Raw genomic sequence first — 25924 nt, forward strand, 5'->3', positions numbered from 1 at the left:
GCTCAGGACTTGCATCAGCCATCCAGTTCATTCAGTGGTCAACAAAGGGCTGACCTACTAGCTAGTCACCAATCAGCCAGCATCAACCAGATAGTCACCACAGTCTGCCACAACCAGATAGTCACCAAAGTCTGCCAGCACTAACCAGCTAGCCACCACAGTCTGCCAACATCAACCAGCTAGACACCACAGTCGGCCAGCACCAACCAGATAGTCACCACAGTCTGCCAGCATCATGCCTCCCAATCAGCTAGTCACCACAGCCTGCCAGCATTGTGCCTCCCAATCAGCTAGTCACCACAGCCTGCCAGCACCACGCCTACCGACCAGCTTAGTTTACCCAACTGTAGGCACTATTTTAATTCACATTTATTTTTAGAATACTCAGCCACTTACTGTAGTGAGGATACACCGGGCAGTTAGAAAAGGAAACCCTCCTGGCCTGAAGTCCTGGAAGCCTCAGCCACCCCAAAAGACTCCCCCACAAATGCCTGGAATGCCTCCACTCTTGACTCCCTCTAACTGAGATCAAGGATTCCATGACTCCAGGCTTCAGAGCTGCGGGTAGGGCCAGAATGACTCACTGGGTTTCCTTCTTGGGGTCAGTCACGGGGAGGGTGGCAGACCCTCCGCCCACCCATCTCCTGCCTGCCCTTCAGCCTAGATGCACGTGATCAGCACGTCCACGGAGGTGGGCACTTCGATCTCTTCAAAGAGCACACGGCGTGGGGAGGGCCTGATCTCAGGCGCTGCCCTCAGCAAGTGTTGGGTGTGTTGCAACAGGTTATGATTCCTACGGCGACCGAGTCTACGCAGCGCCAGAATGGCCAGTACGTGGTCACGCCTGTAGAGACATGGGGGTCCTTACTGTAGAGCGGTGACCCTGGTACCCTCCAGCCCCGCCCGCCCCTAGAGAGGACATGAACCAGGCTTGGGAGGAAGTATGATTCAGCCAGCATTCCTGGAGCTGGGTCAAAGAGGCTAAAAGGCTGGGACCCTCCCAGGCGGGGAGGGGATGAGAGCTCTAAAAGGAGGAGGGATTGTGGAGCTGGGGGTGCACAGCAACTGAACCTAGAAGCACACAGGCATGAGACAGGGGAAGGAGCACGCACACAGTCGAAAGAAGCTTTGAGCAGAGGCGAAGCAAGGAATCTGATCTAGGGAAGGTTCCAGAAACTGACAGAGAGCTAGAGAGGTGGAGGTGGAGGCCAGGAGAATGTCCTGGCAGTGTGCAAGACAAAGCAGCAGCAGGGGTGGGGGATCGGGAGACTGGAGAGGGACGGTGAGTGGGGGAGAGGAAGGTACAAAGTGGCACCCTGAGCCACTGTTCCTTACTGGTTCCTCACAGTTGTCCAGGGCTTGGAGCTAGGAAGGGAGGGCCAAACCCGGGCTGGGGAACCCCAAAAGAGCGGTAGGGAAACTGAAAACTTAGATGGGATCGTCAGCCTGAACCAAATCTGGCAGAGCAAACCAGCTGCCCGCAGCCGCAGCTGGGAGCCAGGGAAGGGGCTGGACCAGGCCTTTCAGCGGCTTTCCATCCCGGAATCTCTGAGTACATTGGAAAGAACCGAACCGGGATCCCTACGGGTTCCGATGACTAAGCACCCCGCATAACCCGGGGTCCGGGTCCGAGCCTCCTTTCTGTCGAAGCCTCAGAGGGATTCCAGAGAGGGTTTGTGCCTGGGGACAGGGGAAGCCTCGTTGTCCACGGTTGATAGAGAACACAGGGAGAGACGGCCCTTTTGCCTACAGTCCCTGTGCCCTTCCCTCGTGCGCATGCGCACACAGGTTTGCTCCGCTGAGGCATTGAGTTCTCTCAGCTGGGATAAAGTGGCTCTTCCCTGTCCTACTCGTCCGCAGTCACAGCCAACAGGGCTTTGCTGAAGGCGCGAGTGCCAGTTACTCCTGACTTCCGGTCAGAAGCTAGTGGGGGAGGAAGGCCTGCAAACCTGATGTCTGGGTAGCTGCGTATAAGTGTCTCCAGATGCCGCTGGATGTCGTCTTTGTAGGTCTCGCCCAGGATCTCAGCCACGCACAGGATGGCTTGGTCCAACCACTTGGCTTCAGAGCCCTGAGGAGACAGGAAGATGTGTGCTGCGGTCCACTTCCCCGTGGAGCTCCTTACGTACAACCCCTCCTTTAGTTCCCTGCTAGACCCATCCCATGTATCTCCCGCGGGTGGTTTGCCCATAATAAGATGCCACTGGGGCAAAGGACAGAGTGAGCATCTGCAAAGATTCTGTAGAGATGGCTTCTTGTCTGCACAGATGGGAAATCCTCGCCCTGACCAGGGACGTGCAGCGTGGAGCCTGCCAACAGTAGGAGACCAGCAACCCAGATAAGAAATTTGGGTATGGCTCAGACTGTCCCGAATCCGAGTAGGGAGAGACCGCCCACAGATCTTGCCCATCATAATCTTCATCCTTTCTTCACCTTCATCCGCAACTGTGCACAAATATGGGGACATCTGGGCCTGCACCTCTTGAATACAGCGCCCCCCTCCCCCATCTTCCCAGTGTAGTCTGAAGAACTTGCCTGCCTACGTAAGCTCTCTTCTCCATGACCCTTTCCTACACCCCCCCTGGGTTTTGTTGTTTTACAGGATGAGAATAGGAAGTGCCTGACTGGCCAGAGGCTGAGCCCTGCTTGACATTCAGATGTTGCTCCTACCAGGCCCTGGAAAGTGCTGCTAATGGCCTGAGCATCCAGGCTCATCTTATGGGAACCGTTCACACGATCCAGGCCACTGAACCTCTCGTGGGGCCTCAGCACCTGCCCCAGGTACTCGCGGACCACAAAACGGTGAACCTCCTGCAGAGTCTCCTGGAAGAGTGAGGGTTTAGGGTCAGGATAAAAGGCATGGGCTCTGCACACCTATGCCAGCCACCCCACTTCCTGGTACCTGTGCCAGTAGTGGGGTCACATGCTCAAGATGATGTGCAAAGTCCACCACCTTGACCATGAGGGGACGCAGTGTGTCCTGTGTGAGCCAGCTCTTGGTATGCAGCATCTTGAATAGTGGCTGGGGACAGAGGGATATGGGAGTGAGCTCCGTTTGCCATCCCTAACCCCCTTCACCGCCAGGTTCCCTTGTGCCATCCTCTTTCCTGGGCACAGATTTTATCACTGCGCCTTTCCCAGAATGCCTCCTTCAGTGGGCATGGTTTGGGTTTAGTGTCTTGTCAGGCCCTGCTTGTGCTGAAGAATATTTCCTGGCCCACCATCCCAGAGCTCGGGTGTTGGTCACAGAGAGGAAGGGATTACAGTGGGGTGGCAGGTGCTTCCCAACTGCCCTTGCTCAGCTGGGAAACTCACTTAGGGTGAAGGAATGCCGGGGACGGAGGGCACCCTGGGCATGGAAACCTCCAATTCATCTGTATGTCTTGAAGGAATGCCGGGGACGGAGGGCACCCTGGGCATGGAAACCTCCAATTCACCTGTATGTCTTGAAGGAATGCCGGGGACGGAGGGCACCCTGGGCATGGAACCCTCCAATTCACCTGTATGTCTTGAAGGAATGCCGGGGACGGAGGGCACCCTGGGCATGGAACCCTCCAATTCACCTGTATGTCTTGAAGTGCCATGTGGAGCAGGTGCTTCTGGAAGCTATTGGTGGCAGCCACAAGGGGTTTCTCCAGTTCCTTTACGGTTCCAGGGAACCTGGCCAGAAGGCTGGTTCTGGGGAGGGGCCAAGACAAGTAATAAGCTGGGCAGGGGGAAAGAGGTTGGGGAATAAGACCCAGCTAGCGTAACCCTGCAGCCTGGGCACTGCACGGACTTCATTCATTTACCAGTGGTTCTCAACCTTCTTAATGCTGCGACCCTTTAATATAATTCCTCATGTTGTGGTGACCCCAACCATAAAATTATTTTTGTTGCTTCTTCATAACTGTAAGAATTTTTGCTACTGTTATGAATTGTAATGTAAATATCTGATATGCAAGACACCTGACACGGACTTCTGTTGAAAGGGCTGTTCGATCCCCACCAAGGCGTCTCAACCCACAGGTTGAGAACCGCTGATTCAGACTGCTGTGAAGGGCAGATCCTGGAGGGGTACAGAATAGCAGCCATGGAAGCAGAACTGAATGAGGGGACAATTTTAGAGTCATGGGAGCCAATTAAACTCTGGCAGCAGAGTGGAAGCTCAACTCCATGACAGAGGTCCCATCTGGCAGCTTTGAGCCAGCCCTCCATGCCCCTTGGGGATGGGACTGTCACCCAGCCATGTCTGGCACAGCTCCCCGCTGAACTTCATCACTGCCTCTGAGGGTGACAGTACTCCACTTCACTGTTGAGAAAACTGAGGACTAGGCTCTATCCAGTGCACAGTTCAATCTATCAGATGGAGAACACTTCCTGGGGCTGAGTGGTCATTGTCATATAGTCCATGTCTCCCCCCTCCCGTGCCTTCCCCCTTCCCCCCTCACCATTCCCCACCCCCACTGCTGAAGACTAGCCTGGTACTGTTAGCCAAGAGCATACTGGGAAGCAGAGCATCAGTGTGGCCACCCTTGGGACACAGGCAGAGCTGGTTTAAATTCTAGCTGTGTGACTTCCTGGTTGTACCAGTATCCACTTGTCCATCTGTATCTGGTACCCTGGCCTTGGGATGAGGTGGATGAAGCAGGCACATGATGCCTGGTGTGTCGCAAGCGCTCATAAAGAGCTCATATGGATTGAGTGCTCACAGTCTGAGGAAGCAGGCTCTGGCTTTGTTAGAAGACAAGAGGCACAGAGATGAAGTGATGTCCCAGGGCACACAGCCAACAGTGGGCAACACTGGAATTCGAACCAACCAGGAAACCCAGATCTCGTGCCTTCTGTTAATGGCTGCATTCCCCAGACTAGCATATCTGTGGGGAAGAGCGCACCCAGTGTGGCTGGGGTCAGGGCAAGGTAGCCATCTCTCCGAAACAGAAAGGGAGGGCCTTGCATTCTGAGAGTAGAGGCGCCCGAGATTGTCCAGGATGGGGTTCAAGGAGGGAGCTTCTCCGAGGAGGAGGTAAAAAAGGAACGGAATGGGATGGAGGAAATCATGGGATAAAGGAAATAAGCGGGGAGCCCTGGGATCAGGGGATGCCCATCTCCTCAGCCTCTGGTCAGCCTTGAAGCTCCACATTCCCCAATTGTTCCATGACCCTAGCTCTGTTGAACACATTAGGGCCAGGGCGGAGAGGGGACAATCCGGGAAGGCCTCGGGGAACCCACAAGAATCAACACTCAGGAGGTACTACCCCAAAACCCCCGCTCCCCCCCCACCCCACCCCCACCCCCGTCTCCGCACCCCCCACCACCCCCGCCTGCCCAGACTTCGCTGCTTCGGATCTTTTTTTCCTGTGCTCGCGCGCCTCCTGCTGGCAGTGCTCAGCAACGCCCTGGAGCTGGGGCGACCTACCTCATCTCCACGCAAGCGTTAATGTAAGCGCCCAGGTAGCACTCGCTCACCGCCTTCGACGCCAGAAATGCCTTTTCAAACCTGGGGATCGAAAAGGATCATTCCTCTGACCTCGGGTGTCCGCCCTCTTAGGTCCTCACCAGTCTTGAGGGTCTCACACTCAGACCGGTGGACCCCGCCCACTCCTGGCCGTGTCATCTCCCACCCTTCCCGGGCTGAGAATGCCACCCGCACCTGGGCACAAAGAGGCAGAGCGCACGTGCGCAGATCTGCAGGGTGGTGGCCTCCAGCTCCGAGGAGATAGCGCCGGCCGCCTTCACGTGCTCAGCCACGAGCTGTCAGGGACGCCACACGCTGAGTGCAGTAGAGTCTCGAACCCAGCCCACCTCTGTCTGCAGTTTTCAGTTGCCCCAATGTGAGGGTCACCCCCACCCCAATCCGAGAGTCCACCGGCAGACCCGAGAGCTGTAACCTAGACTGGCCATGTGCTTCAGGGGCCTAGATCACCCCCACAGGTTCCCCTCTCAGTATAACTTAGCTCTGAGGGATCTCCGCCACGTGCCTGAGGCCAGAACCAAGCCCCTCCTCAGCCCTCTCCCGTGCGCACCATGTGCACATCGATGGACAGGGGCGTATGGTAGAGGCCCTGTAGCACTTCCAGCTCCTCGCCAGCTTCCCAGCGACTCTGCTCCAGATGCAAGATGCTATCAAAACAGCTTGTGATCTTTGTCTGTGGGATTAGGAGTGGGCTGCGATTAGAAGCCATCCACGAGGAAGGTAAGAGCTCCCTCTGCCTTCCAAGCCCCACTTTGCACCTTGAAGGACTAGCGTCACTGGACCCCACCCACAGACCACGCCTACAGTTGCCTCCAGCACAACCCCAATTCCGGAGCCCGGAGCCTCCCCAGCCTCACCTCTAGGAAGTTAGTGTAGTCACTTTCCAGTCGGGCCCACAAAGCAGGCTCTAGGAGTGGGGGCAGCGGTTCGGTGGGCAGTGCCAAGTCTGGGGCGCCTAGGAAGTCAGGACTGAAAAGCAAGATGGGGTGGGAGAGTTGCTGAGGACCCGGGAGGAGCTCTGATACCCCACCAGCTGCCTCCTCTCCCTAACCAGGCTCAAAGTCCAAAGTCATCATTAGGTCCCTGAACTCCGTTTCTGTTGACACATTCCAGTCCTCTACCCTCTAGATCTATGCCATCACTTCCCTTCCCTCCCATCCCAGAAGCCTCTGCCGGCTGCCTTGGACTTCTTGGCACTCATGCATCCAGCTGGGCCTGCTCAGAAGGCTTAAGGAGCTGTTCGGATGGACCTCTGCCAGACTGCCTCAATGTGACCTCTACCCTCGTGGTTAGCTACATTAAAGACTGAGCTCTAAGCAACAGCCCTCCCCCCCGCCCCCACACACACACATCACCATGTAACCCAAATCAGGGTGCCCGAGAATGACGGCCTGACCACAGCAATGTAAAGAGGCCAGGATTTGGGCAGCCTTCTCCCTCGCGTATTCTTCTACCTTTGGCCTGTGGCAAACTTGGGGCCCATTCATCTGGGAAATTAAAGCACCCTTGTTACACAACACCCTTCTTGTTACACAGTACCAGGGATGGATGGATGCTCATCCAGAGGGAAAGGAGGCTGAACCCACACTCCGAGTGGTGCCCTGCCTGCAAAGACGCTCTTTTCTAATGCATTTGCAGTCGCTTTAGGGACTAGCAGGGCTCTCTGGGGGTCCTGGCTCTGGTGTGAGGCGCACATGAAAGATCTCTAGCTTTGGGAACCTGTAGCTGCGTGGTCCTTTAGGAAAACCTGGGATGGGAGCACACAGTCTAGCACAAGAGAAAGAGTGACAAAATCCCCAGTCTTCCTGGCGCCCCATCGCTTTGCCTGCGAAGGAATGGGGAAGAAAGGTGCCCTGTGTGTTGGCAACTGTTTCCCAAGGTCTCCTGGTGGGTAATGGTCCCGCTTCTGCCGTAAATACTGTTATTTCAGGTCTCACCTGCCGTACACATTGGCGGCCCAGTCTAACAGCACATAGAGCTGCTCACAGCCGCGGGCGTCTCGCGCCAGCTCCTGCAAACGCTGGGCCACCGCGCTGTGAAAGGCACGCAAGTAGGTCTCCCACACCGGGAAATCGGTGGCTTCGTAAGCGGGCTGTATCTCTAATCGCACCTTCTGCAGGTCACGGCGAACCACGCTACCGAGTTCAGCCAGAAGCTGGGCTAGGTCGGAAGAGCCCTCCGCAGCCCCTGGGGTGACTTTGACGCCAGCCTGCTGCACGCGCTCCTGGGCGCTGCGCTGCACAGCGTCCTTCCAGTGCCGACGCCAGTGGCGGGGCGTACTCAAGAAGTCACCGTCGGCTTGGGGGGCCTGATGGGCCTCCTCTTCCAAGTTCACCACCTGGGCCAGTTCGGCTAGAGCCTCTCCATCCACGCCTTCGGAACCCAGCGCCTCGCGCACAATGGCTCCGATCTCCGCGGCTATTCCGTCGTAATGTAGGCAAACGTCCATAGCGCGCCGTGCATAGGCGGTGGGGTCCTGCGCAAAGGTGCGTGAGGTTTTGTCCGCTACCAGCCGCGTCTCCAGGTACCGCAACTGTTCGAAGGCCTTCACTAATTGCCTCTCAGTGATGAGGTCTGTCACGGATTTGCTCTCTGCAAGCGCAGGTGAGAAAGGGGTCAATGGAGGGACCAGCACAGGGTCTTGGAACCAACTTAGACATCTAGGCTGCTCCCAGAGTCTTGGGCTGGGCTGCCTGGCCATTACCCAAATGTTCTGTGAGCCATTGAACTGCTCCACCTGCCAGAAGACCTTGCTTAGTTAGAATCACGTTTGAGGGAGCAGAGCCAGGATTCAAAACCTGGCTGAAAACAACAATTTGGGTCATCTCCTGACTGCACGGCAATATGGGGCCGGGTACCTTTTATCTTGCACACACCCCCACTCCCATCTCTGCTGAACTGGTCCTGGTGTTCTCATGTGTGGCTGTAATTGCAGGTCTAATAGGTTCAGAGCTCAACTGGGTGTGTCCTGTCCTAATGTCCAGAGTCAGCCTTTCTGCTGGGCTGCTCTTTGCCTGCCCCTTGTTGGAGGAGTTTCTCTACTTCTGATGGATCCCTTTTGAGAGTTCAAGTTCATTGTGTGCTCACCTGAGCAGTCCCTCTAGCTGCCTCTCCAGGTGATAGTGGCCCTATGGTCCTCTGGGACCCTGTGATCTGAGAGAATCAGTGCCTAATAATTAGGATGAGTTTGCTCAAGGGGCCAAGTGGTAAAAGGCCATGCAGATCTGGGTTCAAATCCCACCTCTCTTATAGTTAGCAGTAAGACACCAGCAAGACACTTAGCTGAGCCTGACTTTTCTGTTTGCCCAGTGGGTATATTAGATTTCCCTTGCTAGATCCTGGAAGAATTGGTGCAGAAGGCAGGATTTGGGTATGTGGGGATACCTTGGCTCAGCTCCCACCCTCTCTGCCCTCAGTTTCCTCTCACACTGTTGTATGAGACCCTACCTTCCTGGAGTTCCAGATCCTCAGGTCCCATCCCCGTGGATGCCTGCCGACAGATACCATCAGTGACACTGGAAGGCTTCTCTGTCACTGCAGGGACTTGAGGGTGCCCAGCAGCTAGGCCTTCATCCAGGGCCCGTCTCAAGGACCGGAACAGGCGGGAACTTCGCCTGATTAGGCCCTGGTCCTCCTTAGGTTTGTGGGTGGAAGCTGGCAGGCTGGTCCGGAAGAAGGTCCGCTTCAGGGTGCTCAGGCTGGGTTTCAGAGTGTCCCCGTGGTGAATACTTGGCTCTTTCATACTGTTGGACTTCCGGGTGCCCTGAGCTAGGGTCTGTGGCTTCCCAGGCTCCTTGGGGCTTTGGAGCTCTGGCCCAGCGGTCACTGTCCATGGCAATGGCATCTTGGCAGCAGGAAAGCTGGGGGCGGGGTGTGAGAAAGCAGTTCAAGAGGCCTGGAGGCTGCCCAGCCCAGGAAGAAGACACAGAGGCCCAGGGAAGCTCTCTGGGGCTCAGGAGGACCCAGGAGTGCAGGAAGGCTTGATTTCTTCTATGGAAAAGGAAATGTCTGCCAGCTACTGGGCTGGCCAGAGCCTTCTGCAAGCTGGAGTGCAGCTGGAGCTAAGATGCAGACAGCTACTGCCTCCCTGGTGCCATCCCCAAAGACTCTCTCCCAGGTGGCCACTTTACTGAGCCCGAGTGGGTCTCACTGAATTAGGAATGTTGATCACTCATTCTGGGAAACCCACAACTCACAAGGGCAGGGTCCAGTACCCACATCCCAGATGTCTAGGATTTTAGATTCTAAGGCCAAAACCTCTCCCCATCCCTTCCTCCCCCAGCCCCACTTCTCACCTCTGTCAGCACAAGACGCAGGATCACTTCTGCTCAAACAGGAACCTCCTTAAGAAGCATTCCCTTCTGAGACTCCGCGGAGCCTGGAGGAGGGTACAATGGTGCCCTAGGGCCCTAGCCACAGGCACCCAACCACTTATCTTCACCATACAGCCTGAAGGGAAGGTTGTGGGAGGGGCCTCAGGTCTATATTTAACCTGGAGCTGAGGAATCCCAATACATTTCCTACCTGTTGCTCTTCCCCCCTCTTGCAAACCCCCCAACCTTCACCCTATGGAGTGAGTAGTGGGCTCAAGAGCATGAGAGACACACTGCTTGGGCTGCTGGCAGGCACCGCCACCATATTCTCTTCCAGCTAGCAAAGCCTAACTGTTTGCTTTCTGAGTGTGTGTTTAGCTAGGGGTGGGGAGAGAAGAGACAGCCTTCCTGGCTACTGGAACCTTCTGCCCACCACATTGTGCAAGCTAGACATGGGTGGGGGATGGTACTGGGCTAGTAAGCTCCCCGTATGCCTTTGGAGAAACTGAACCAAAAGAGGGCTGGACTGGGCTGAAAAGATGGCCCATGGTTGAGAGTATTCGTTCCTCTTACAGAGGACCCAGGTTCAATTTCCAGCACCCATACAGTGGCTCACAACCATCTGTAGCTCCAGTTCCAAGGCAACCAGTGTGCTCTTCTGACCTCCAAGGGCACCAGGTGTGCACATGGTATGCAGACATACATGCAAGCAAAACACACACACAAACACACATAATATAAAGCAAATAAATCTTTAAGAAAGGAAGGAAGGAGGAAAGAAAGAGAAGAAAGGCTAGCTAAAGCAGAAGCATAGCTCCCAGCCCTCTTCAGGACTCCCCCATCATACCAGGACAAATCCAGGTAGGAGCTAGAGCCAGATCCCTGGGTGAGTCAGGAAGGAACTGCGCTTTCCTGGGACTTAAGGCATGCTGGACAGGGGCCAGCCCCTACGCTCTAGCCCTCCAGCAAGGTATCTGACAGAGTCAGCTGAGGCCTACATTTCTGGAGCTCCAGAGGCCACCAGTAGCTTCAAGGAAGGAGAGAGGCTCAAGTGATTGGCTGTGGCCTTATCAGCCCCACCCTGGTCACAGGTCATTATCCTGCCCTGGCACCCAGTTCAGGGACCCAGCTCCACACAGATGTGACCCATACACAGCAAACTCTGGCTCCTTCCTCAGTGGAGCCCTTCAGCACCTAGTGTGGGAGACGGCCTATTGTGTTCTCTCAGGGGTACTGAGAAAGGACAGGTGGGTCCTGCCTTGACTGGGGAGAGTTTCCCTTTGTTTACTAAGCCCCACCCATGCGTGCATTCACTTCAGTGCTGACAAAGGTCTGATCCCCATGACAACAAAGTTGGGGAGTTTTATCTGCCCCATTTGAGAAACCGGGTGCTTAGAGAGGGAAGGATCCAGCCTCAAGCCATTCAGCCTGGCCCAACCAGGTCTCTCCAGAAGCTAGGGACAAAGGGTGATTAGTGTGTGTTCATGAGCACTAGAGGACTGGGTGCTACCGAAAGTGCTCTTTTCCCTGTGAGGACCCCAAGACAGGAGTCGGACTTGGCAGTCCTTGCAGGGGAGTCTGGGACAGATTCTGGATAAGGAAGGGCAGCTGGAACACGTGAATTTCATGGCAGGTTATAAGGAGTCTTTGGACTCACTTAGACTGCTCAATCACCCTCATATAAAACCAGGTTTGCACTATAGGGCCCTCAAGGCCGCCAATCAGCCTCTCTGGCTGCGGTCAGCCTCTCTGGCTCTGGCTGTGGCCAGCTTCTCTGGCTGCGGTCAGCCTCTCTGGCTCTGGCTGTGGCCAGCTTCTCTGGCTGCGGTCAGCCTCTCTGGCTGGTGGTCATGCCACTTTTGGCTCTGCAGCTCTCAGCAGCTACCCAAACCATTCTTGACCTCCCCCAAACCAAATGGGTCACTCCCCTGTTTTAAAACCTTCTCTGACTCCCTGATACCCTCAAGCTATCCTGAGTCCTATAGCTGGGCATTCAAATTCCCCCCCACCTTCTGGACTGATCTTTCTTTGCCTCACTCCTGGTCTGCACGTTAGCCCATGGGACCCCCTCCATCCTGCTGAATGTGCAGTTTTCAACACCCCCCCCCCCCCGCAAGCTGTGTCCCCTCCTGATCTCCAAATCGGACCCAGCTTTCAGGACCCAGTGAGTCCCCTGCCTCCAAGTAATCCTCAGCTTTGTGCCATCTTCTCAGTGGCCCCTCAGGACTGTCCCTACTGTGATGTAGTTTCTTCCAGGCATGAGAGTCTGTCTGCCTGTCTCCCTTCTCTTTCATCCCAGAGCACAGTTCAAAAGTATGGACTATGCAGTGTGAGTGGGTGCCCCACGTGAGGCTGGCCTGGCTAGGTGCCATTCTGGTGCCCACTGGGCTGATCTGTGGACTTCACCACCATGCCTTCCCTCTGTTGGCCACAAGGCCCATCCCTGGCTCTCTATCTCCTCTCTCCACTGCAGCCACTCCCTGACTGAAGCTTGGTACTCAGCTCCAGGATCCTGCAGATTCAGGCCAGTCCGGGCCCTGGGCTCATCTCTTTCCAGGTCAAGCTACAGTCCCATCTGCAGGGCCAGGGGCAAGGGCCGGGAAAATCACCATGGGCAACTCCAGCTGTGACCATGAGGCTAGGTCTAGACTCCCCAGTTTCCCAGACTTGCTTCTATCCTTTGCTACCCTAGTAGAGCTGTACCAGCCCCTACTGTCTCAGTTTTTCTCCAGAACAAACCACATCCTTCCTCCCCACTTGCTAGGACTGGGTCATCCCCTATCCATCAAAGCCCCAGGAATAACGACGGCAGAGAGGTTGTGACGCTCTTGCCTTGAAATGTTCCCTGCAAGCTAGGGGGCCTTTCCCGAAAGCATGGAACAGGATGAGAATAGATGGTTTCGGTGGTCCTGGGTGTCACCCGTGGGAGTTTGCAAATGTCCGAGAGGAACAGCTCGGGTTGCTGTTTTAGTTGTCTGTATTTGTCTGACTAGAAATCCCAAGGTTGGCTATTATGGGCTAACAAAAGAGTTTGGTAAACCTCATGTGTTGATTTTGCAAACACAACCAGTAGCTATCTTATATGCCAGCCAAACTTTTTAAAAAATATGCAGGCTCCCCTCATAGCTGCCAAAATATAAACACCCCTAGGTTGCCGTTGCCCACAGAAGAGCAGACTTCTTGCCTTGGCACACAAGGCCCTTCCTCAGGTTTGTCAAGGGTTGCCCATCACGCTGTCACTCTCTTGCCCTTCTGTCCACTCAGAGTTACCCCTCCTCCATGCCTCTGGGTCAGTTGCCCTTGCTTCTAGCAGTGACCTGAGCTCTCCCAGCTGCCAACCCTCACCAGCTGTCCCAGCACACAGCATATTCTTTTCTGGGTCTAACTCCGGCCCTAGATAGTTATGTGGTCTGAGATGTCTCGGCCCCTTGACCAAGGGACCCAGGGAGCGTGGAATGAGCCTGGCTCAGATCCATGAAGGGCCGTTAAATGTCAGCTGGACCAAGGAAGACGAAATGGCTCTGACGTGATTGTGAACCTGTGGGACAGTCACACGTGGGTGAGCTTCCATTTTGCACATCTTCATGCTTCCCTGAGTGTGTGTGTGGTGTATGTGTGTGTGTGTGTATGATTATTCTGTAATATGTGTGTGTGTGTCCTGTGTCTATGTGCATATCTGCATGCCCATGCGTGGCTCTGCTTTCTGTAACCGCGTGTGGCTGTCTACACACTCGGATATGTGCATACCTTCTGTGACTGAGCTAACACTGTGGCTCAGTTGGCCCAGGCTTGGAACCCAGACCCTTAGCCAGAAAGGCCACTGACAGAGCCAGAGCAGTCTCCACCCACTGCCCAAACGCCCTCAACCCTCCTGCCCCACCTGACTGGGTCATACCTGGTATGTGAGCCGATAACTAACTGCCCAGGCAGAAGAGGTCCTGGGGAAGGCAGCCACGCAGGATCCCGAGACCAGGTCTCGGCAGGAGGCCTTCAGAACAGCCCATTTGATTACCAACAGCTGGGACTTCCCAGCCACAGGACCGCCCACGCCCACTTTCTACTCAGACCCCACGCTTTCGCTTTCAGAAAAGTCCCGCCCCTTCCATTCCAGAGGCCTCCACCTTTGCTCTGGAGCCAGCCTGAGCCGGACCCTGAGCTCCTGGAGGGGTTAGGTTCGCTAAGGAGGTGGAGATTAGTGAAGGAGAGGTCAGGGAGGTGAAAGTTAGAGGAGGGTGGCCCTCTGTTGTAGCAGTGGGGGCACTGCTGTTGGGGCCCACTGAGGACTGCCAGACCCTCCCACTGCCAGAGGCAACCTAGATGGGGGGCGGGGTTGGGGAACACTCAGCCCCCTAGTGCCCAGAAACATTCCTCTGTCCACTCCAATCTAGGAAGTTCACATCAGTCCCACCTATGTTTGCCAGAGCTACGAGGCAGAGGGCAGATAGGAAGACCTGTCAGGGAAGTTCCCGGTCATGCCTGAAGGAGCAGGTACAAGCCATATACTGTTCCAGAGTGCTGGAAGGAGAGGGCCCTAGGGTCCCAGAGGGTCACACTCGGGAATGAGAAGCACCTTCTAGACAGAGGCAGTACAAGCAGTCACAGCGTCTGGGGGAGGCCAGTTGTGACTTTTGAACTCAGGGGAAATCCAAGGACACACTCAGTCCTGTCCCATCCTGTGCTGGTTGTAGTATCAATGCTCCAGAGTTACAGTATTGGGTGTTGAGGACACAGCACCACACAGTCCGGGGCCTTCCTGGCTTTGTGTGCTCCTCTGTATGTGTGTACTTGTCTGTATATTACATGTGAGGCCACCTAGTAAGTCCAGGCTGCCTCAAACTCAGAGATCTGTCTGTCTCTGCCTCCTGAGTGCTAGGATTAAAGACTTTCTTTTTCTCTTTTTTTCTTTTCTTTTCTTTTCTTTCTTTCTTTCTTTTCTTTTTCTTTTTTTTTTTTTTTTTTTTTTTTTTTGTGAGACAGGATCTTATCTTGTAGCTGGGACTACTGACCTTGAATTTTTCCTCCTCCAGCATCCACTTCCCAGTTCTGGGGTTACTTGTGTGAGCCTCCTCAGTGCTGGGGTTAACTGTGTGAGCCTCCTCAGATCTGGGGTTACCTGTGTGAGCCTCCTCAGATCTGGGGTTACCTGTGTGAGCCTCCTCAGATCTGGGGTTACCTGTGTGAGCCTCCTCAGTTCTGGAGTTACCTGTGTGAGTCTCCTCAGTGCTGGGGTTACCTGTGTAAGCCTCCTCAGTGCTGGGGTTACCTGTGTGAGTCTCCTCAGATCTGGGGTTACCTGTGTGAGCCTTCTCAGTTCTGGGGTTACCTGTGTGAGTCTCCTCAGTGCTGGGGTTACCTGTGTGAGCCTCCTCAGATCTGGGGTTACCTGTGTGAGCCTCCTCAGTGCTGGGGTTACCTGTGTGAGTCTCCTCAGATCTGGGGTTACCTGTGTGAGCCTCCTCAGTGCTGGGGTTACATGTGTGAACCTCCTCAGTGCTGGGGTTACCTGTGTGAGCCTACTCATATCTGGGGATCTAATTCAGGGCTGTAAGAATACTAGGTAAGCTTTCTCTCTACCTGAGGTAGAAGGATGGGGAAAATTGTGGGACATGAGAAATAAAAGGAGCTCCTGATCCAGGAATCTGGTGGAAGCATCTCACCAACAGAGAGGCAGAGATCTTGGCATGATCAACACCTCTTTAAGGCCTTTCTCCCCTCCTAGCTATCAACCTTTGATTTCCTAAGGATCTCACCAGAAACTTCACTTACAGAGAAAGGACATATACTAAACTCCTCGAGAAACCTTCTCAAATTATAGTTCCATGTAAGAATCTCTTTCATCACCACTCACCTGTCAGAAGAGAGAGGAGGGAGGGGAGAGCATTCTTAGTGATGTCTGAGATGTAACGTGAGAGCTGCCAAAATGGTGTATACGGCTAATAGCTCAGGCAGCTCATTGCGGAGTCCTGGAGGAGGCTACACCCTCACGCAGGCATGTCTTATTTCTGCTCCCCCTTCATGTCCTCACTTACGTAAGACCCGCTCTCTCCGGATCCTCATGTGTAATCCTGTATTACAGTACCTTTAGTAAAAATGCCCAGCTTTTCTTCAGACTGGCTAGTCCTGAAATTCTCTTCCTCGTTAAAGCCATAAATCTCAGTTTGGCATACTGACCTGATTTTAACTATCTTTTCAAAGACTCTGTCTCCAATAAGGTCACATTCTCAGGTTCTGGGGCTAAGAGGTCAACATATGAGTAATAGATCCAAAGATACCAGGCATGCTACAGCACCCCATGCTGTCTGGAGTCAGACCAAGCTCGACAGGAGCCATTGGCACCTCCGCCAGGATGCCTTTGGGTTAATCACTCCTTCAGTAATGAGAAGCCCTAGGCTCCTAGGCGAATGGTGTTATAGAGTATTAGTTTAGGATGTTTACATTTGTTTATGCTGTGGAATGTAGGGGGACTTTTCTGTCCTTCCTGTCAGTTCCCAAATAACCATACGAAGACTTCTTATTAATTATGAAAGCATGGCTGATTGCTTAGGCTTGTTTTTAACTAGCTCCTATAACTTAATAACCCCATTTCCATTCATTTGCTTTCTGCCTCGTGGCTTTATTACTTTACTCTGCCCGTGCTGTTTTCCTGCTTCCTCCGTGTCTGGCTGGCAACTCCTCACGACTCTGCCCTTCTTCCCAGTGTTCTCTCTGCCCTGAAAATCCTGCCTAGCTATAGGCTGTTTTAGTTTTTTATTAAACCAATCACAGTGAAATATCATCACACAGTGTAAAGGAATATTCCACAAGAGTGGAATATTCATTTAATGATATAAAGATGTGTTACATTCTTTTATGCTGCATTTGTTTAAACCCTGTGAAACTGTGTTACTCTGCCTGCCTAAAACACCTGATTGGTCTAATAAAGAACTGAACATCCAATAGCAAGGCAGGAGAGAAACAGGCTGGCAGACAGAGAGAATAGATAGAAGAAGAAGACCATGAAAGAAGGAGGAGAGGAGGGCCAGGGGCCAGCCACCCAGTCACCCAGCCAGCCATGCAGTAAGAAGCAAAGCATATAGAATAGACCAAGATAAAAACCCTGAGGTAAAAGGTAAACAGGATAATTTAAGTTAAGAAAAGTTGGCTAGAGACAAGCCAAGCTAAGGCTGGGCATTTATAAGAAAGAATAAGTATCTATGAATTTATTTGGGAGCAGGGTGGTGGGCCCCCAAAGAGCCAAAAGTGTTAAAAGTAAAGCAAATAAAACAACTACAGAGTGGGGCAGTGGAAACCCCAGCCTAAGACCAAGAGTTGCCCAGTCAGCCCCTGTACCTTTCCTCCCAGCTCAGCTTGGTCTGCCTATTGGCTCCCTGTAAGGGGACTGCCCTAGGCTCAGGGACCCGCCGACCACCAGAGAGACCAGGACTGTGTCCAAGTCACACGAGAGTCCTGGGACCTCCAAGTTCAAATTACCTGAAAATGTCTGAGCAGCCAGATTCTGGCTTTTTCTGCCTTGTCTCTTTGTACAACCTCAAAATCTAATACCCAAGACCAGGAAGATTGTTCCTGGGCCTCCCCAAAGTCTCACTGAACCCCAGACTTCCCATACCCACTTTTAGTATGAGGCAGTGATTTTTTTATTTTGTTGTTGTTGATTGGTTGGTTGGTATTTTTGTTTTTTAAACATTCTTTTCAACAAAGTAGAATTTTAAATGTTTTGTTTGTTTGTTGGTTGTTTGTTTTTTTTTTTGTTTTTGTTTTTTGGTTTTTTTTTTTTTTTTTTTTGAGACAGGGTTTCTCTGTATCTTTGGAGCCTGCCCTGGAACTAGCTCTTGTCGACCAGGCTGGCCTCGAACTCACAGAGATCCGCCTGTCCCTGCCTCCTGAGTGCTGGGATTAAAAGTGTGTTCTACCACCACCCAATTCTAAATGTTTATTTTTTTTAAAAAATTATTAGACAAATTTATTTTATGTGAGTATTTTGACTGCAGAGGTCAGATCCTCTGGAACTGGAGCTAAGGATGGTTGTGAACCATTATGTGGGTACTGGGAATAGAACCCAGGACCTCTGCGAGAGCAGCTTGTGCTCTTAACTGGCTGAGCTGCCTCTCCAGCCCCAAACTGTTTGCTTTCTATGTATACGGGTGTTCTGCCTACATGTATGTCTGCGCATTCCTGATGCCATATCTTCTGGAACAGGTGTTAAGACTGAGAGTCACCATGGGGTGCTGAGGACCAGGCTGAGTCCTCTGGTGGAGCAGAGCCACGTCTTGAGTTCCAAGTCGGTTGGTTTTTTGAAGCAAGGTCTCAGATAGCCCAGTTTGTTGGGTACTTGAGGATGACCTTGAATTCCTACCCCTGTTTTCACCTCTCCAGTGCTGAGATTACAGGATGTCCCATCACCAAGACACGTGTGATGTTTCCTTTACTTTTCCACGCTGCTTTCCCCTGGAAAAGTTAGTAAAATCCCAGTGGAAAAGTCCCAACCTAGTCTCAGAGAAGCTCTGGGCAGTCAAACTGAGGTCAGAAGAAGGTTGTGGAGGGGGCAGTCGGGAGGGAGAGAGAGGCACAGCTAGGACACTAACCGAAATTCAAGCCAGCTCCCGACGGCCTTGAGAGAGACATCTTTGTACTTGAGCCTTAATTTACTCTTTGGTAAAATGGGATTATTGCTGGGATGATGTGAATTCTAGGTAGGTAAGAACAGGAAGCCCCTCAGATGTTTGCTTGTCTCTGGGTCAGTTTTGCCCAGAATGTAAAGAGGCCCAGACTGAAGACAAAGATTAGGGAGGCAGAGTTCACCTTCTGCCCCTGATATGGCGAGGGCTGGGGTGGGGGATGGGGGGTGGGAGGGTGGAGGGTGGATTTTACCACAGGCCAATTAGAGACCACTGTGCTGCGGCGCCAGCGATGTGAATGCACCAGAAGGTGGCGACTGCTGTTTCCATAGTGACCCCGGCGGACGCTAGGGGGAGCTCCAGGACGATTTCACGCCTCCAGCGAGCTGAGGAGGGGGCTGGACTGGGCTTCTGAGTGGGTGTGGCGTCCACTCTGGCCCCACCCAGGCTCTTTCCCACAGCTTGGAGAGAGTTGGACAGAGAACCGACCCTCCACGCCACCTCTAGCTCTGGAAACTCCAGAATGGGTCATCAGTGCTCGGCCACTACCCTGGTAGATCGCGGAGACAGCTTGGGCTGGGATCTCAGGAGACCTTCTCTAAGGGCTCTGGACTTGTCTTCTGTGGGACCCTGTTTAATTGGGCATACTCCTCCCCTAGAGAGAGGTGGCGTCATCCCATTGCTCCATTCTGCTCTGCTTCCCGAAGTGGGCAGAAGTTTGCTTCCTCCCAAAGGTCAGCAACCCCTGACTGTCCCCACACTCCCTCCCTATTTCTTATCTCGTTGCCCTTGCTCAAAACTGGCTCCGGGACCCACAGGAAAGGCTGGGGACAGAAAAGTTCTAGAACAGCAACACTTCTAAACTGTGAAGAGCTGGGTAGGGCCCAAGGAGACACCCTGGGCACCGAACCCAGAGCGCCCACGGTTTTAAATTTAAAGCAGACTCCCAGGCAGACTTCCACACCTCCCCTCCCACCTCTGGCGTTTGGGGGCCAGGCTATATTTAGAAGGAAGGCGGGCTGGAGGTTAGCAAGGAGGCCAGGAGAGAACAGAAGGCCTATGTCTCCCGCAGCCCTTTCAGTTCACTCAGGGTGAGGCCTGGGCCTGGGGGCTTTGTTAAGCTAACATTTATGGAAACTTCCTAGTGGCTTGGCAACATACTCAATGAGGAGGCCTCTAGGCCTGGTCAGCTTTCTGCTCCCCAAGCCAGCCCTGACTAGGTACCATAGATCCCCTCCTGCAGTGAGATAGCCAACGTAGTCTGTCCATGTAAGGTTGTGGAGGGCCAAAGCCATCCTCCAAGGCAGGACAAGGTGCTTGCCCACCAAAGGTCCCACATGGGTACCATGTATGGCCAGCTTGGTGAATTACCAGCCTGAGGGTCCCTACATAGCCCTTGCCAAAACTAGTCCATGGCACCTCATTTTGCTCCTAAATTTCCTCACCTGTGAAATAGGACTTTTGCTCGAATTCATGAGGTCCAGACTGGAAGACCTCTTACCCTAGAGACCATCCTTGTGCCCTAATGCACCAGTACGAAGGGCACAAGAGGGTGTCTAGCCCCAGGAAATCTCCAGCAGGGCTAGGAGGCCACCAGGAAGAGTGGCCATAGCAGTCTAGCTGAGGAAGAACAGAGAGAGGCAGTAGAAGAGCCTACTCTGCGGTCCTGAAGAGACCACCCCGAGCCTCTGGCTCTCTCTGCTCAGCCTGCCACTCCCCCTCCCAGACCAAGAGCCAAGCACTTACCCATCCAACACTCCGACTTGCTCAGCCAAGGCTCTTAGAGAGGTTAGAATGCCACTGGTCAGACCCAAATTGTCCTCAGCACCTCAAGTACCCACCAAGGGCGCCCATGGCCACCAGGAAGGGTGCCTTTATTTCTGTTTCAAGCCACTGAACAAAGAGGGGTACGCTCCAGATCTGGGCAGTGGAGCACAAAGGCAGGGGCTGAGGTCCTGGCCACACCTAGCCAGACAAGAAGCTTGGTGCGCTGGGTGTCCTGGTTGGCCGAGCCTTTCTGTGAATCAGTCAGTCGTCCTGGGATCGAGGGCCTCTTGGTGGTCAGCAAGCAGAGCCTGCCACGCCCGTATCTGTTACTGGACCAGGGACTTCCTGGTGCCCAGAACTGGCACCCTCGATGCCATCATGATCCGCTGTCTTTCCTGGTGCTCCTGGTGGACTCGAAGAAGGAACTGCATTATATATATATATATATATATATATATATATATATATATATATATATGTGTGTGTGTGTGTGTGTATATATATTATATAATATATATGTGTGTGTTATGTGTGTGTATATGTATATATATACACATATATTGTATATATATACAATATATACACACACACACATACATACACATACACACACACACACAGGCCTTTATATTGGTGATGAGCTGCAGCTGGATTGGTCCTAGAGATACAAGGTAAGCCTCTGGCAGACACCTGGGTAGGGCAGCCCCTTCTTCCCAAGGGCTGATGGGAAGGAAGGGGTGATGATACACTTGTTTTAGAGAGAGAGAAAAGGATAAAGCCTAGCTCTGGGAGCAGAAGCGACCCTACCCCCACCCTGCCCTGAAGTACAGGACAGGGTATGGCCAAGAGAAAGGTGGTAGATCCAGGACCTCTCCAGAGCCCAAGCCTCAGTGGTCATCTAAGGACCAGTTCCTGCTGCCTCTATCTCTGATGCTGGTCTGACAGAGGGTGAAGGAGCTTTGCGTAAAAGTGGGGGCTGTGGGCATGGACCCCTTCAGGGCCCAATCTACATAGGCGCTACTGTGATGGCTACTCCCAGGGACTAAGGCCTGGGGAGAGGAGGAGTGTTTGTGGGGTCTGAGCACCCTTCATGGGAGCTGAGCTCACTCCCCCATAGGAGATCCTCCAGAGGCTTCCAGACATAAAGATTACCAGGTACATCTTAGCCACATGCCCACAGCTTTCAGTGGCCTAAGAGCCACTCCAGAGGCCTCCACTGCCAGCTTGCCTGCCCTGAGGACTGACCCCATCTTGTTCTGCCCTCCTCTAGAAGCTCTAGGCTTTCACCAGGGCCCCTGCTGCCAAGACACGAGGAACAAATCCATGTTCCCAAATGTGCCCCTTTACCCTCGCCCCTCGGGGTCCCTGTGGGCGATGTGCGCTGTTCCAAAGGTCTTGAATCAAGAGGGAAGGAAGAACAGAAAGCCGGATGATAGGAGAGGGTGCGCCTCTCAGGTGATGGAGCCACAGGCGTGCACAGGGGACAGACACAGACAGGAGGAGGCATGGTAACAGGGGGAGCAGATGAAGACACAGCAGTGCTCGGGCGCTGGGCAGACGATGTTGGGGTGTGAGCTAGGGCAGGGGTCCCACACCTATGGGACACAGACAGCAAGCGGGTGTGGTTTCTGAGACAAGTCAAATGTCCTCTTACCAGGAGCAGCCTGGATCTGAGGGGTACCTTTCTGGGTACTCTCAGGTGGCCAACGCAGTTCCCCACTTTCCACAGCACCCACTTCAGTGGGTTCCACCACAATAGAGGGCAGTCGCTGGCAGAGCCGAGGGCCCTTCTCCCGGACACCTACTGCAGCCTATAGGGAGAGTGAGGAAGGCTCAGGGCAATACTGGGCCATGGACTCCTGGCCCCCTGCCTCTTCTCCTTGCACCCTGCCCTAAGAGGAAGGCCAAGAACAGGCAGGGTGAATAGCCCCTACCTCTTCCCACCCCGAGGGAATAGGCACCCAGCGAACATCACTGCACTCACCTGGGCTCAGACCCAGAGAAGCCCATTTCACAGACAGACCCTAAGACCATAGAAACCAAGTCACTCAGGAGGGAGCTCGGGACTGAGCACCCCAGCTGCTTCCAGTACCTGGAACCCAGCACAACTCTTTTCTGGGGGCTTCCCTGCTGGGTCCTTGGCCTCCTCCCTCCACATGGCAGGCTGAGTAGCTAGGAAGATGGTTACCATGGCAATCAGAGCTGGCTCTTGTTCATTGTTCAATGCCCACACGCCCTCTGGGTGCCCCCAGCACCTCCACACCCTATTTAAGGCTTTTCAAGGTCGAGGCTGTCTCACACAGCTCCACTCCTTGGTGCCCCAAGGTCCTTACTCGCCTACCCGCGTCGTCCCACCTTTGTATCTTCCTGGAGTTCTGGCAAAGACGGCCACCTGGTGTATGTGCTCCTTCCCACAGAGGCACGCTGGCCTCCAGGAAGGCAGCACGGAGCAGGTAGGCTGTTACACTGCCCCCACATGGCTGCTTAGAGTCACTGGACACACTTCCATGCTCTCTCTACCCAGGGCCCTTTTAGCCAAGTACAGCAGGTGGCCCTGAGGTCTGAGAACAGGTGTCACCAGTCTGGGTCATCTGAGGAATGGAAGAACAAAAGGCTTCAGATGACAGCAGAGCAGGGACCCTTTCCTAATCCCACTGCTGAACACTCCTGGGACTGCCCCTAAGCCGCCATAGCCAAGTCAGGCCTCCTTCCCCATCTTGGATGCCTCCTCACGTGCCGTTTTACTTCCTGCCCCTTAGTCAGGGGTTCTGCCTGGAGGGTAGCCACTATGGGGAGGTGGCCAGGCCATTTGGACCTTCAGGGTAGCTGAGCCCAGAGTCTAGGCTGCTCCCCCCTCACCGGCTCCACTGACCTAAGTCAGCTCTGGAACAGAAGATCCAGTTGCTTCTTTGTGCAGGGATTAGATTCCCATTTTATTTTACTTCTGAAACAGGCTATCACAACCCAGACCGGCCTGAAACCCACTATGTAGCCAAGGCTGGTCTTGATCTTTTTGACTTACTCTTTGGACCACTAGGATTACAGGGGTGCATCAGTGCACCCCAGTATAGACTTAAACATTTTGCTGCATCAACATCCCTGACAAAAGCTAGACCTGAGGGCACCCTAAAAATGCTGTCTATCATACCGTGTGGTGGTGGTGCATGCCTTTAATCCCAACTCTTCGGAGGCAGAGACAGGAGGATCTCTGCGAGTTCAAGGTCAGCCTGATCTACAGAATGAGTTCCAGAACAGCCTGGGCTATAACACAGAGAAACCCTGTCTCAAAACAAAACAAAACAAAACAAGCAAACAAAGAAAAAGCTGCATCGCCCTGCAGAGGGCAAAGTGTGGTCATGTGCTTGGGGAATAAGCCTTTGTATCCCCAGGTCCAGAAGGGGTGCTAAGTAAGCCAGGGTAGCTTGCTTTCAATGACTTTACCCCCCAATTTTCTATAAAGATAGCAGTGACCTCCCCACATGGAAGGGTAGACTGAGGCTGGCAGAAATGGGAGACATACCTGACATCATAGGCTAGAGAGTGAGGCTGCTCCCTCTGGTCTCCTGCCCCTGTCCTCACTTACCGTCCCTGCTGGGCCTCCTCCGGTGCCCTCCATAGGACTCTCTGGTGCAGCTGGCTGTGGGATGCTCATGCTGCTGCCGGCACTGGGTGACACAAAGAGCAGAAATGAGGTGTCCACCGCCGTCAGTGCGAGCTGTCCTTCTCCAGGAACCTACCCCACCTTACCCTTGCCTGGCCCAATACTCAAGGCATAGGCCTGATTTTTGGTATGCTGCTCCCACTGCTCCCTCATAGAAAGAGCACCAGCCAGTTGCCACCCAGTGCCCAGGCAGTGGAGAAGTACGGCAAGAGGGGGAGAGACTGACCGAGCCTTGAGAGCCAGGAAGGCTTCCTGGAGGCAGATCAGCTGGCCCAAGGCCTCCCTAAGGGAACAGCAGGCAGGGCAGCAGAAGGAGAGATTTGTGTGGTGAGAAGCAGCAGAGAACACAGCAGAAGGGGAGACCCAAACGGGTCAGAGTCAGAAGGCTGGGAACATCCGTGACTGAGTCTGAGCCCGTCGGAGGCCAAGGTACCCAGTCCTCTCCAAGAACACCCCTACACCCACAGACCCCTGGGCCATGCCCTGAGGGTCTACCACCAGAGGGAAGTGGACATCTTGCCTGAACATGGCCATGCCTACCTAGGCCAGGCACAGGTTGGGGAGACTGGGTCAGAGCCTCCACACGGAGGACTTTGGAGACAGTCCCTGCCAGAAAACACAGGCCCACTGTCAGAACCCCCCTCCGTGTCCCGTACACACACACACACACACACACACACACACACACACACACACTGCAGTAGGTTCTTGGGGCCCAGCCTAGGCTAGAGGAAGAAATGGGGGTGGGGTCTAAGAGGCATTGGTCAAATTGAGGACAGGCAGCACAGGGCCACAGGCAAGAGGCCTGGGAACTAGGAGTCTGGGCCAAGGCAAAAGAGTGCCCAGCGGGATGGAATGGTTGAGACACCCTGCCGGAGGGCAGGTAATTCAGGTGGGGGTGGGGCACTCTAGCAAGGTCATCTGCTGGTCTGGAAAATGATGTTCCTTTTTCCCAAATGGCCACCTCAGCCAGCTCAAGTTCCATGGAGTTCTAGAGAAGTCTGGAAGGGGGCCATACGCCTATGACGGGCATCCCTGGGCAGTAAGCAGCCACGTAATAGCCACTAGTGCCTCTGCCCAGCGCCTATGGGATGTCCCGTGGACTGCTGCTTCCAGCTCCAAGACTCCCCCTTAGGATCCTGCAAACCTCCGAGTTCTGGGAACCTCGGCTAATCCCAGAACAGAGACCCAAGGATGTCTCAGATACATTCGAAAAAGAGGAAAGGAGAGTGGCCATAGAGGCTATGCAAAGAGGGGAAGAGCTGAAGAGTGAGAAGAGAAAGAGGCAGAAAGAAAGAAGATAGTTCCAGAAAAAACCTGGGGAGTCAACACAGCAGCAAGGGTGGATCTACAACGGGGCGGCAAGCGGAGGGCAAGTGCCCACAGGCTGCCTTGCTCTTGCCCAGTGCCTGGTGTCCGAAGCTACAGCTGCTAGTGCTGCCAACACTTCCATCCACTCTGGGGTGCAGGAGGGCCAGGTGTGGTGGACCGCTGGCAGTAGAGGGCCTCTTGGTCCAGAGTCCCGCGTTAGGTTGCCAGGGGGACCGTGGGACCCACGCCCGTCCTTTCTCCGGGGCTCTCCCACTAACTCCTTACTGTACTCGCCCTCCTCCCCACGCACCTGCCCCTGACTGCCAAGGCGCATCTTGGACAGAACCCGGAGGGTGAGGGTGGGGAGGGGGCGTTGCGCCTCCCGCACACTCACCGACACTCGCCGCTGGCGCTTGCGGGGCCTCCACGTTGGCTAGGGAGCTCGCCTCCCTCGATCCTCCTCCGAGTTCTCCGCCCACACACTCGCTAGCAGCCCTCCCCTCATTCACACTCCCGCCCACTGCTTTGCAGGGCTACCGGAAGGACCTAGCCTCCACCTCCCTAGACAACACCCTATCGCCAGAACCGGGTCCTGACCACTTCAGATCTCCTCCCCCAATCTCAAGATTCGAATGTAAGGTGTAGCGTCATGTGGCGCCAGCTAGGTAAGGAGAGGATTTTCTCCAACCGTGCACCTGAAGAAGAAATGAAGAGGAAAGGAAGTGGGGCAGCTTGGGATTGTTCCCATTCCCTCTCACATACTCATCCCAGTCCCATTTCCGCAGAAGGTTCTAAAGAGCCG

General features: G+C 54.0%; 2 protein-coding genes across 6 annotated transcripts; both read right to left on the minus strand.

The window, feature by feature from the left end:
• Positions 1–361: 361 nt before the first annotated feature.
• Positions 362–13797, minus strand: Exoc3l4 (exocyst complex component 3 like 4). 4 transcript variants are annotated; one of them, XM_041633299.1, is made up of 13 exons: positions 13664–13797; positions 9751–9904; positions 8903–9315; positions 7393–8047; positions 6313–6424; positions 6006–6128; positions 5633–5733; positions 5399–5479; positions 3564–3678; positions 2903–3022; positions 2671–2823; positions 1950–2071; positions 362–844 (listed from the first exon to the last, which is right to left on the minus strand). In XM_041633299.1, exons 3-13 carry the CDS (start codon positions 9297–9299, stop codon positions 661–663), a joined length of 2163 nt encoding a protein of 720 aa, XP_041489233.1. In that variant the 5' UTR covers positions 9300–9315; positions 9751–9904; positions 13664–13797; the 3' UTR covers positions 362–660. The 4 variants fall into 4 exon arrangements, with proteins under 4 accessions (XP_041489233.1, XP_041489232.1, XP_041489234.1 ...); XM_041633298.1 differs by having other exon boundaries at positions 9751–9833; positions 13664–13791; XM_041633300.1 differs by lacking the exon at positions 13664–13797 and adding an exon at positions 10616–10803 and having other exon boundaries at positions 9751–9833.
• A 6472-nt stretch (positions 13798–20269) lies between these two features.
• Lbhd2 (LBH domain containing 2) lies at positions 20270–25681 on the minus strand. Of its 2 annotated transcripts, none has more exons than XM_041633059.1 (4): positions 25517–25681; positions 23734–23815; positions 21805–21961; positions 20270–20554 (listed from the first exon to the last, which is right to left on the minus strand). In XM_041633059.1, exons 2-4 carry the CDS (start codon positions 23800–23802, stop codon positions 20445–20447), a joined length of 336 nt encoding a protein of 111 aa, XP_041488993.1. In that variant the 5' UTR covers positions 23803–23815; positions 25517–25681; the 3' UTR covers positions 20270–20444. The 2 variants fall into 2 exon arrangements, with proteins under 2 accessions (XP_041488993.1, XP_041488992.1); XM_041633058.1 differs by having other exon boundaries at positions 20270–20575.
• Positions 25682–25924: the final 243 nt, after the last annotated feature.

Source organism: Microtus oregoni, unplaced genomic scaffold (assembly GCF_018167655.1).
Source record: "Microtus oregoni isolate MIOR12 unplaced genomic scaffold, Mior012 000043F_ref0000047, whole genome shotgun sequence".
Classification (NCBI taxonomy): Eukaryota; Metazoa; Chordata; class Mammalia; order Rodentia; family Cricetidae; genus Microtus; species Microtus oregoni.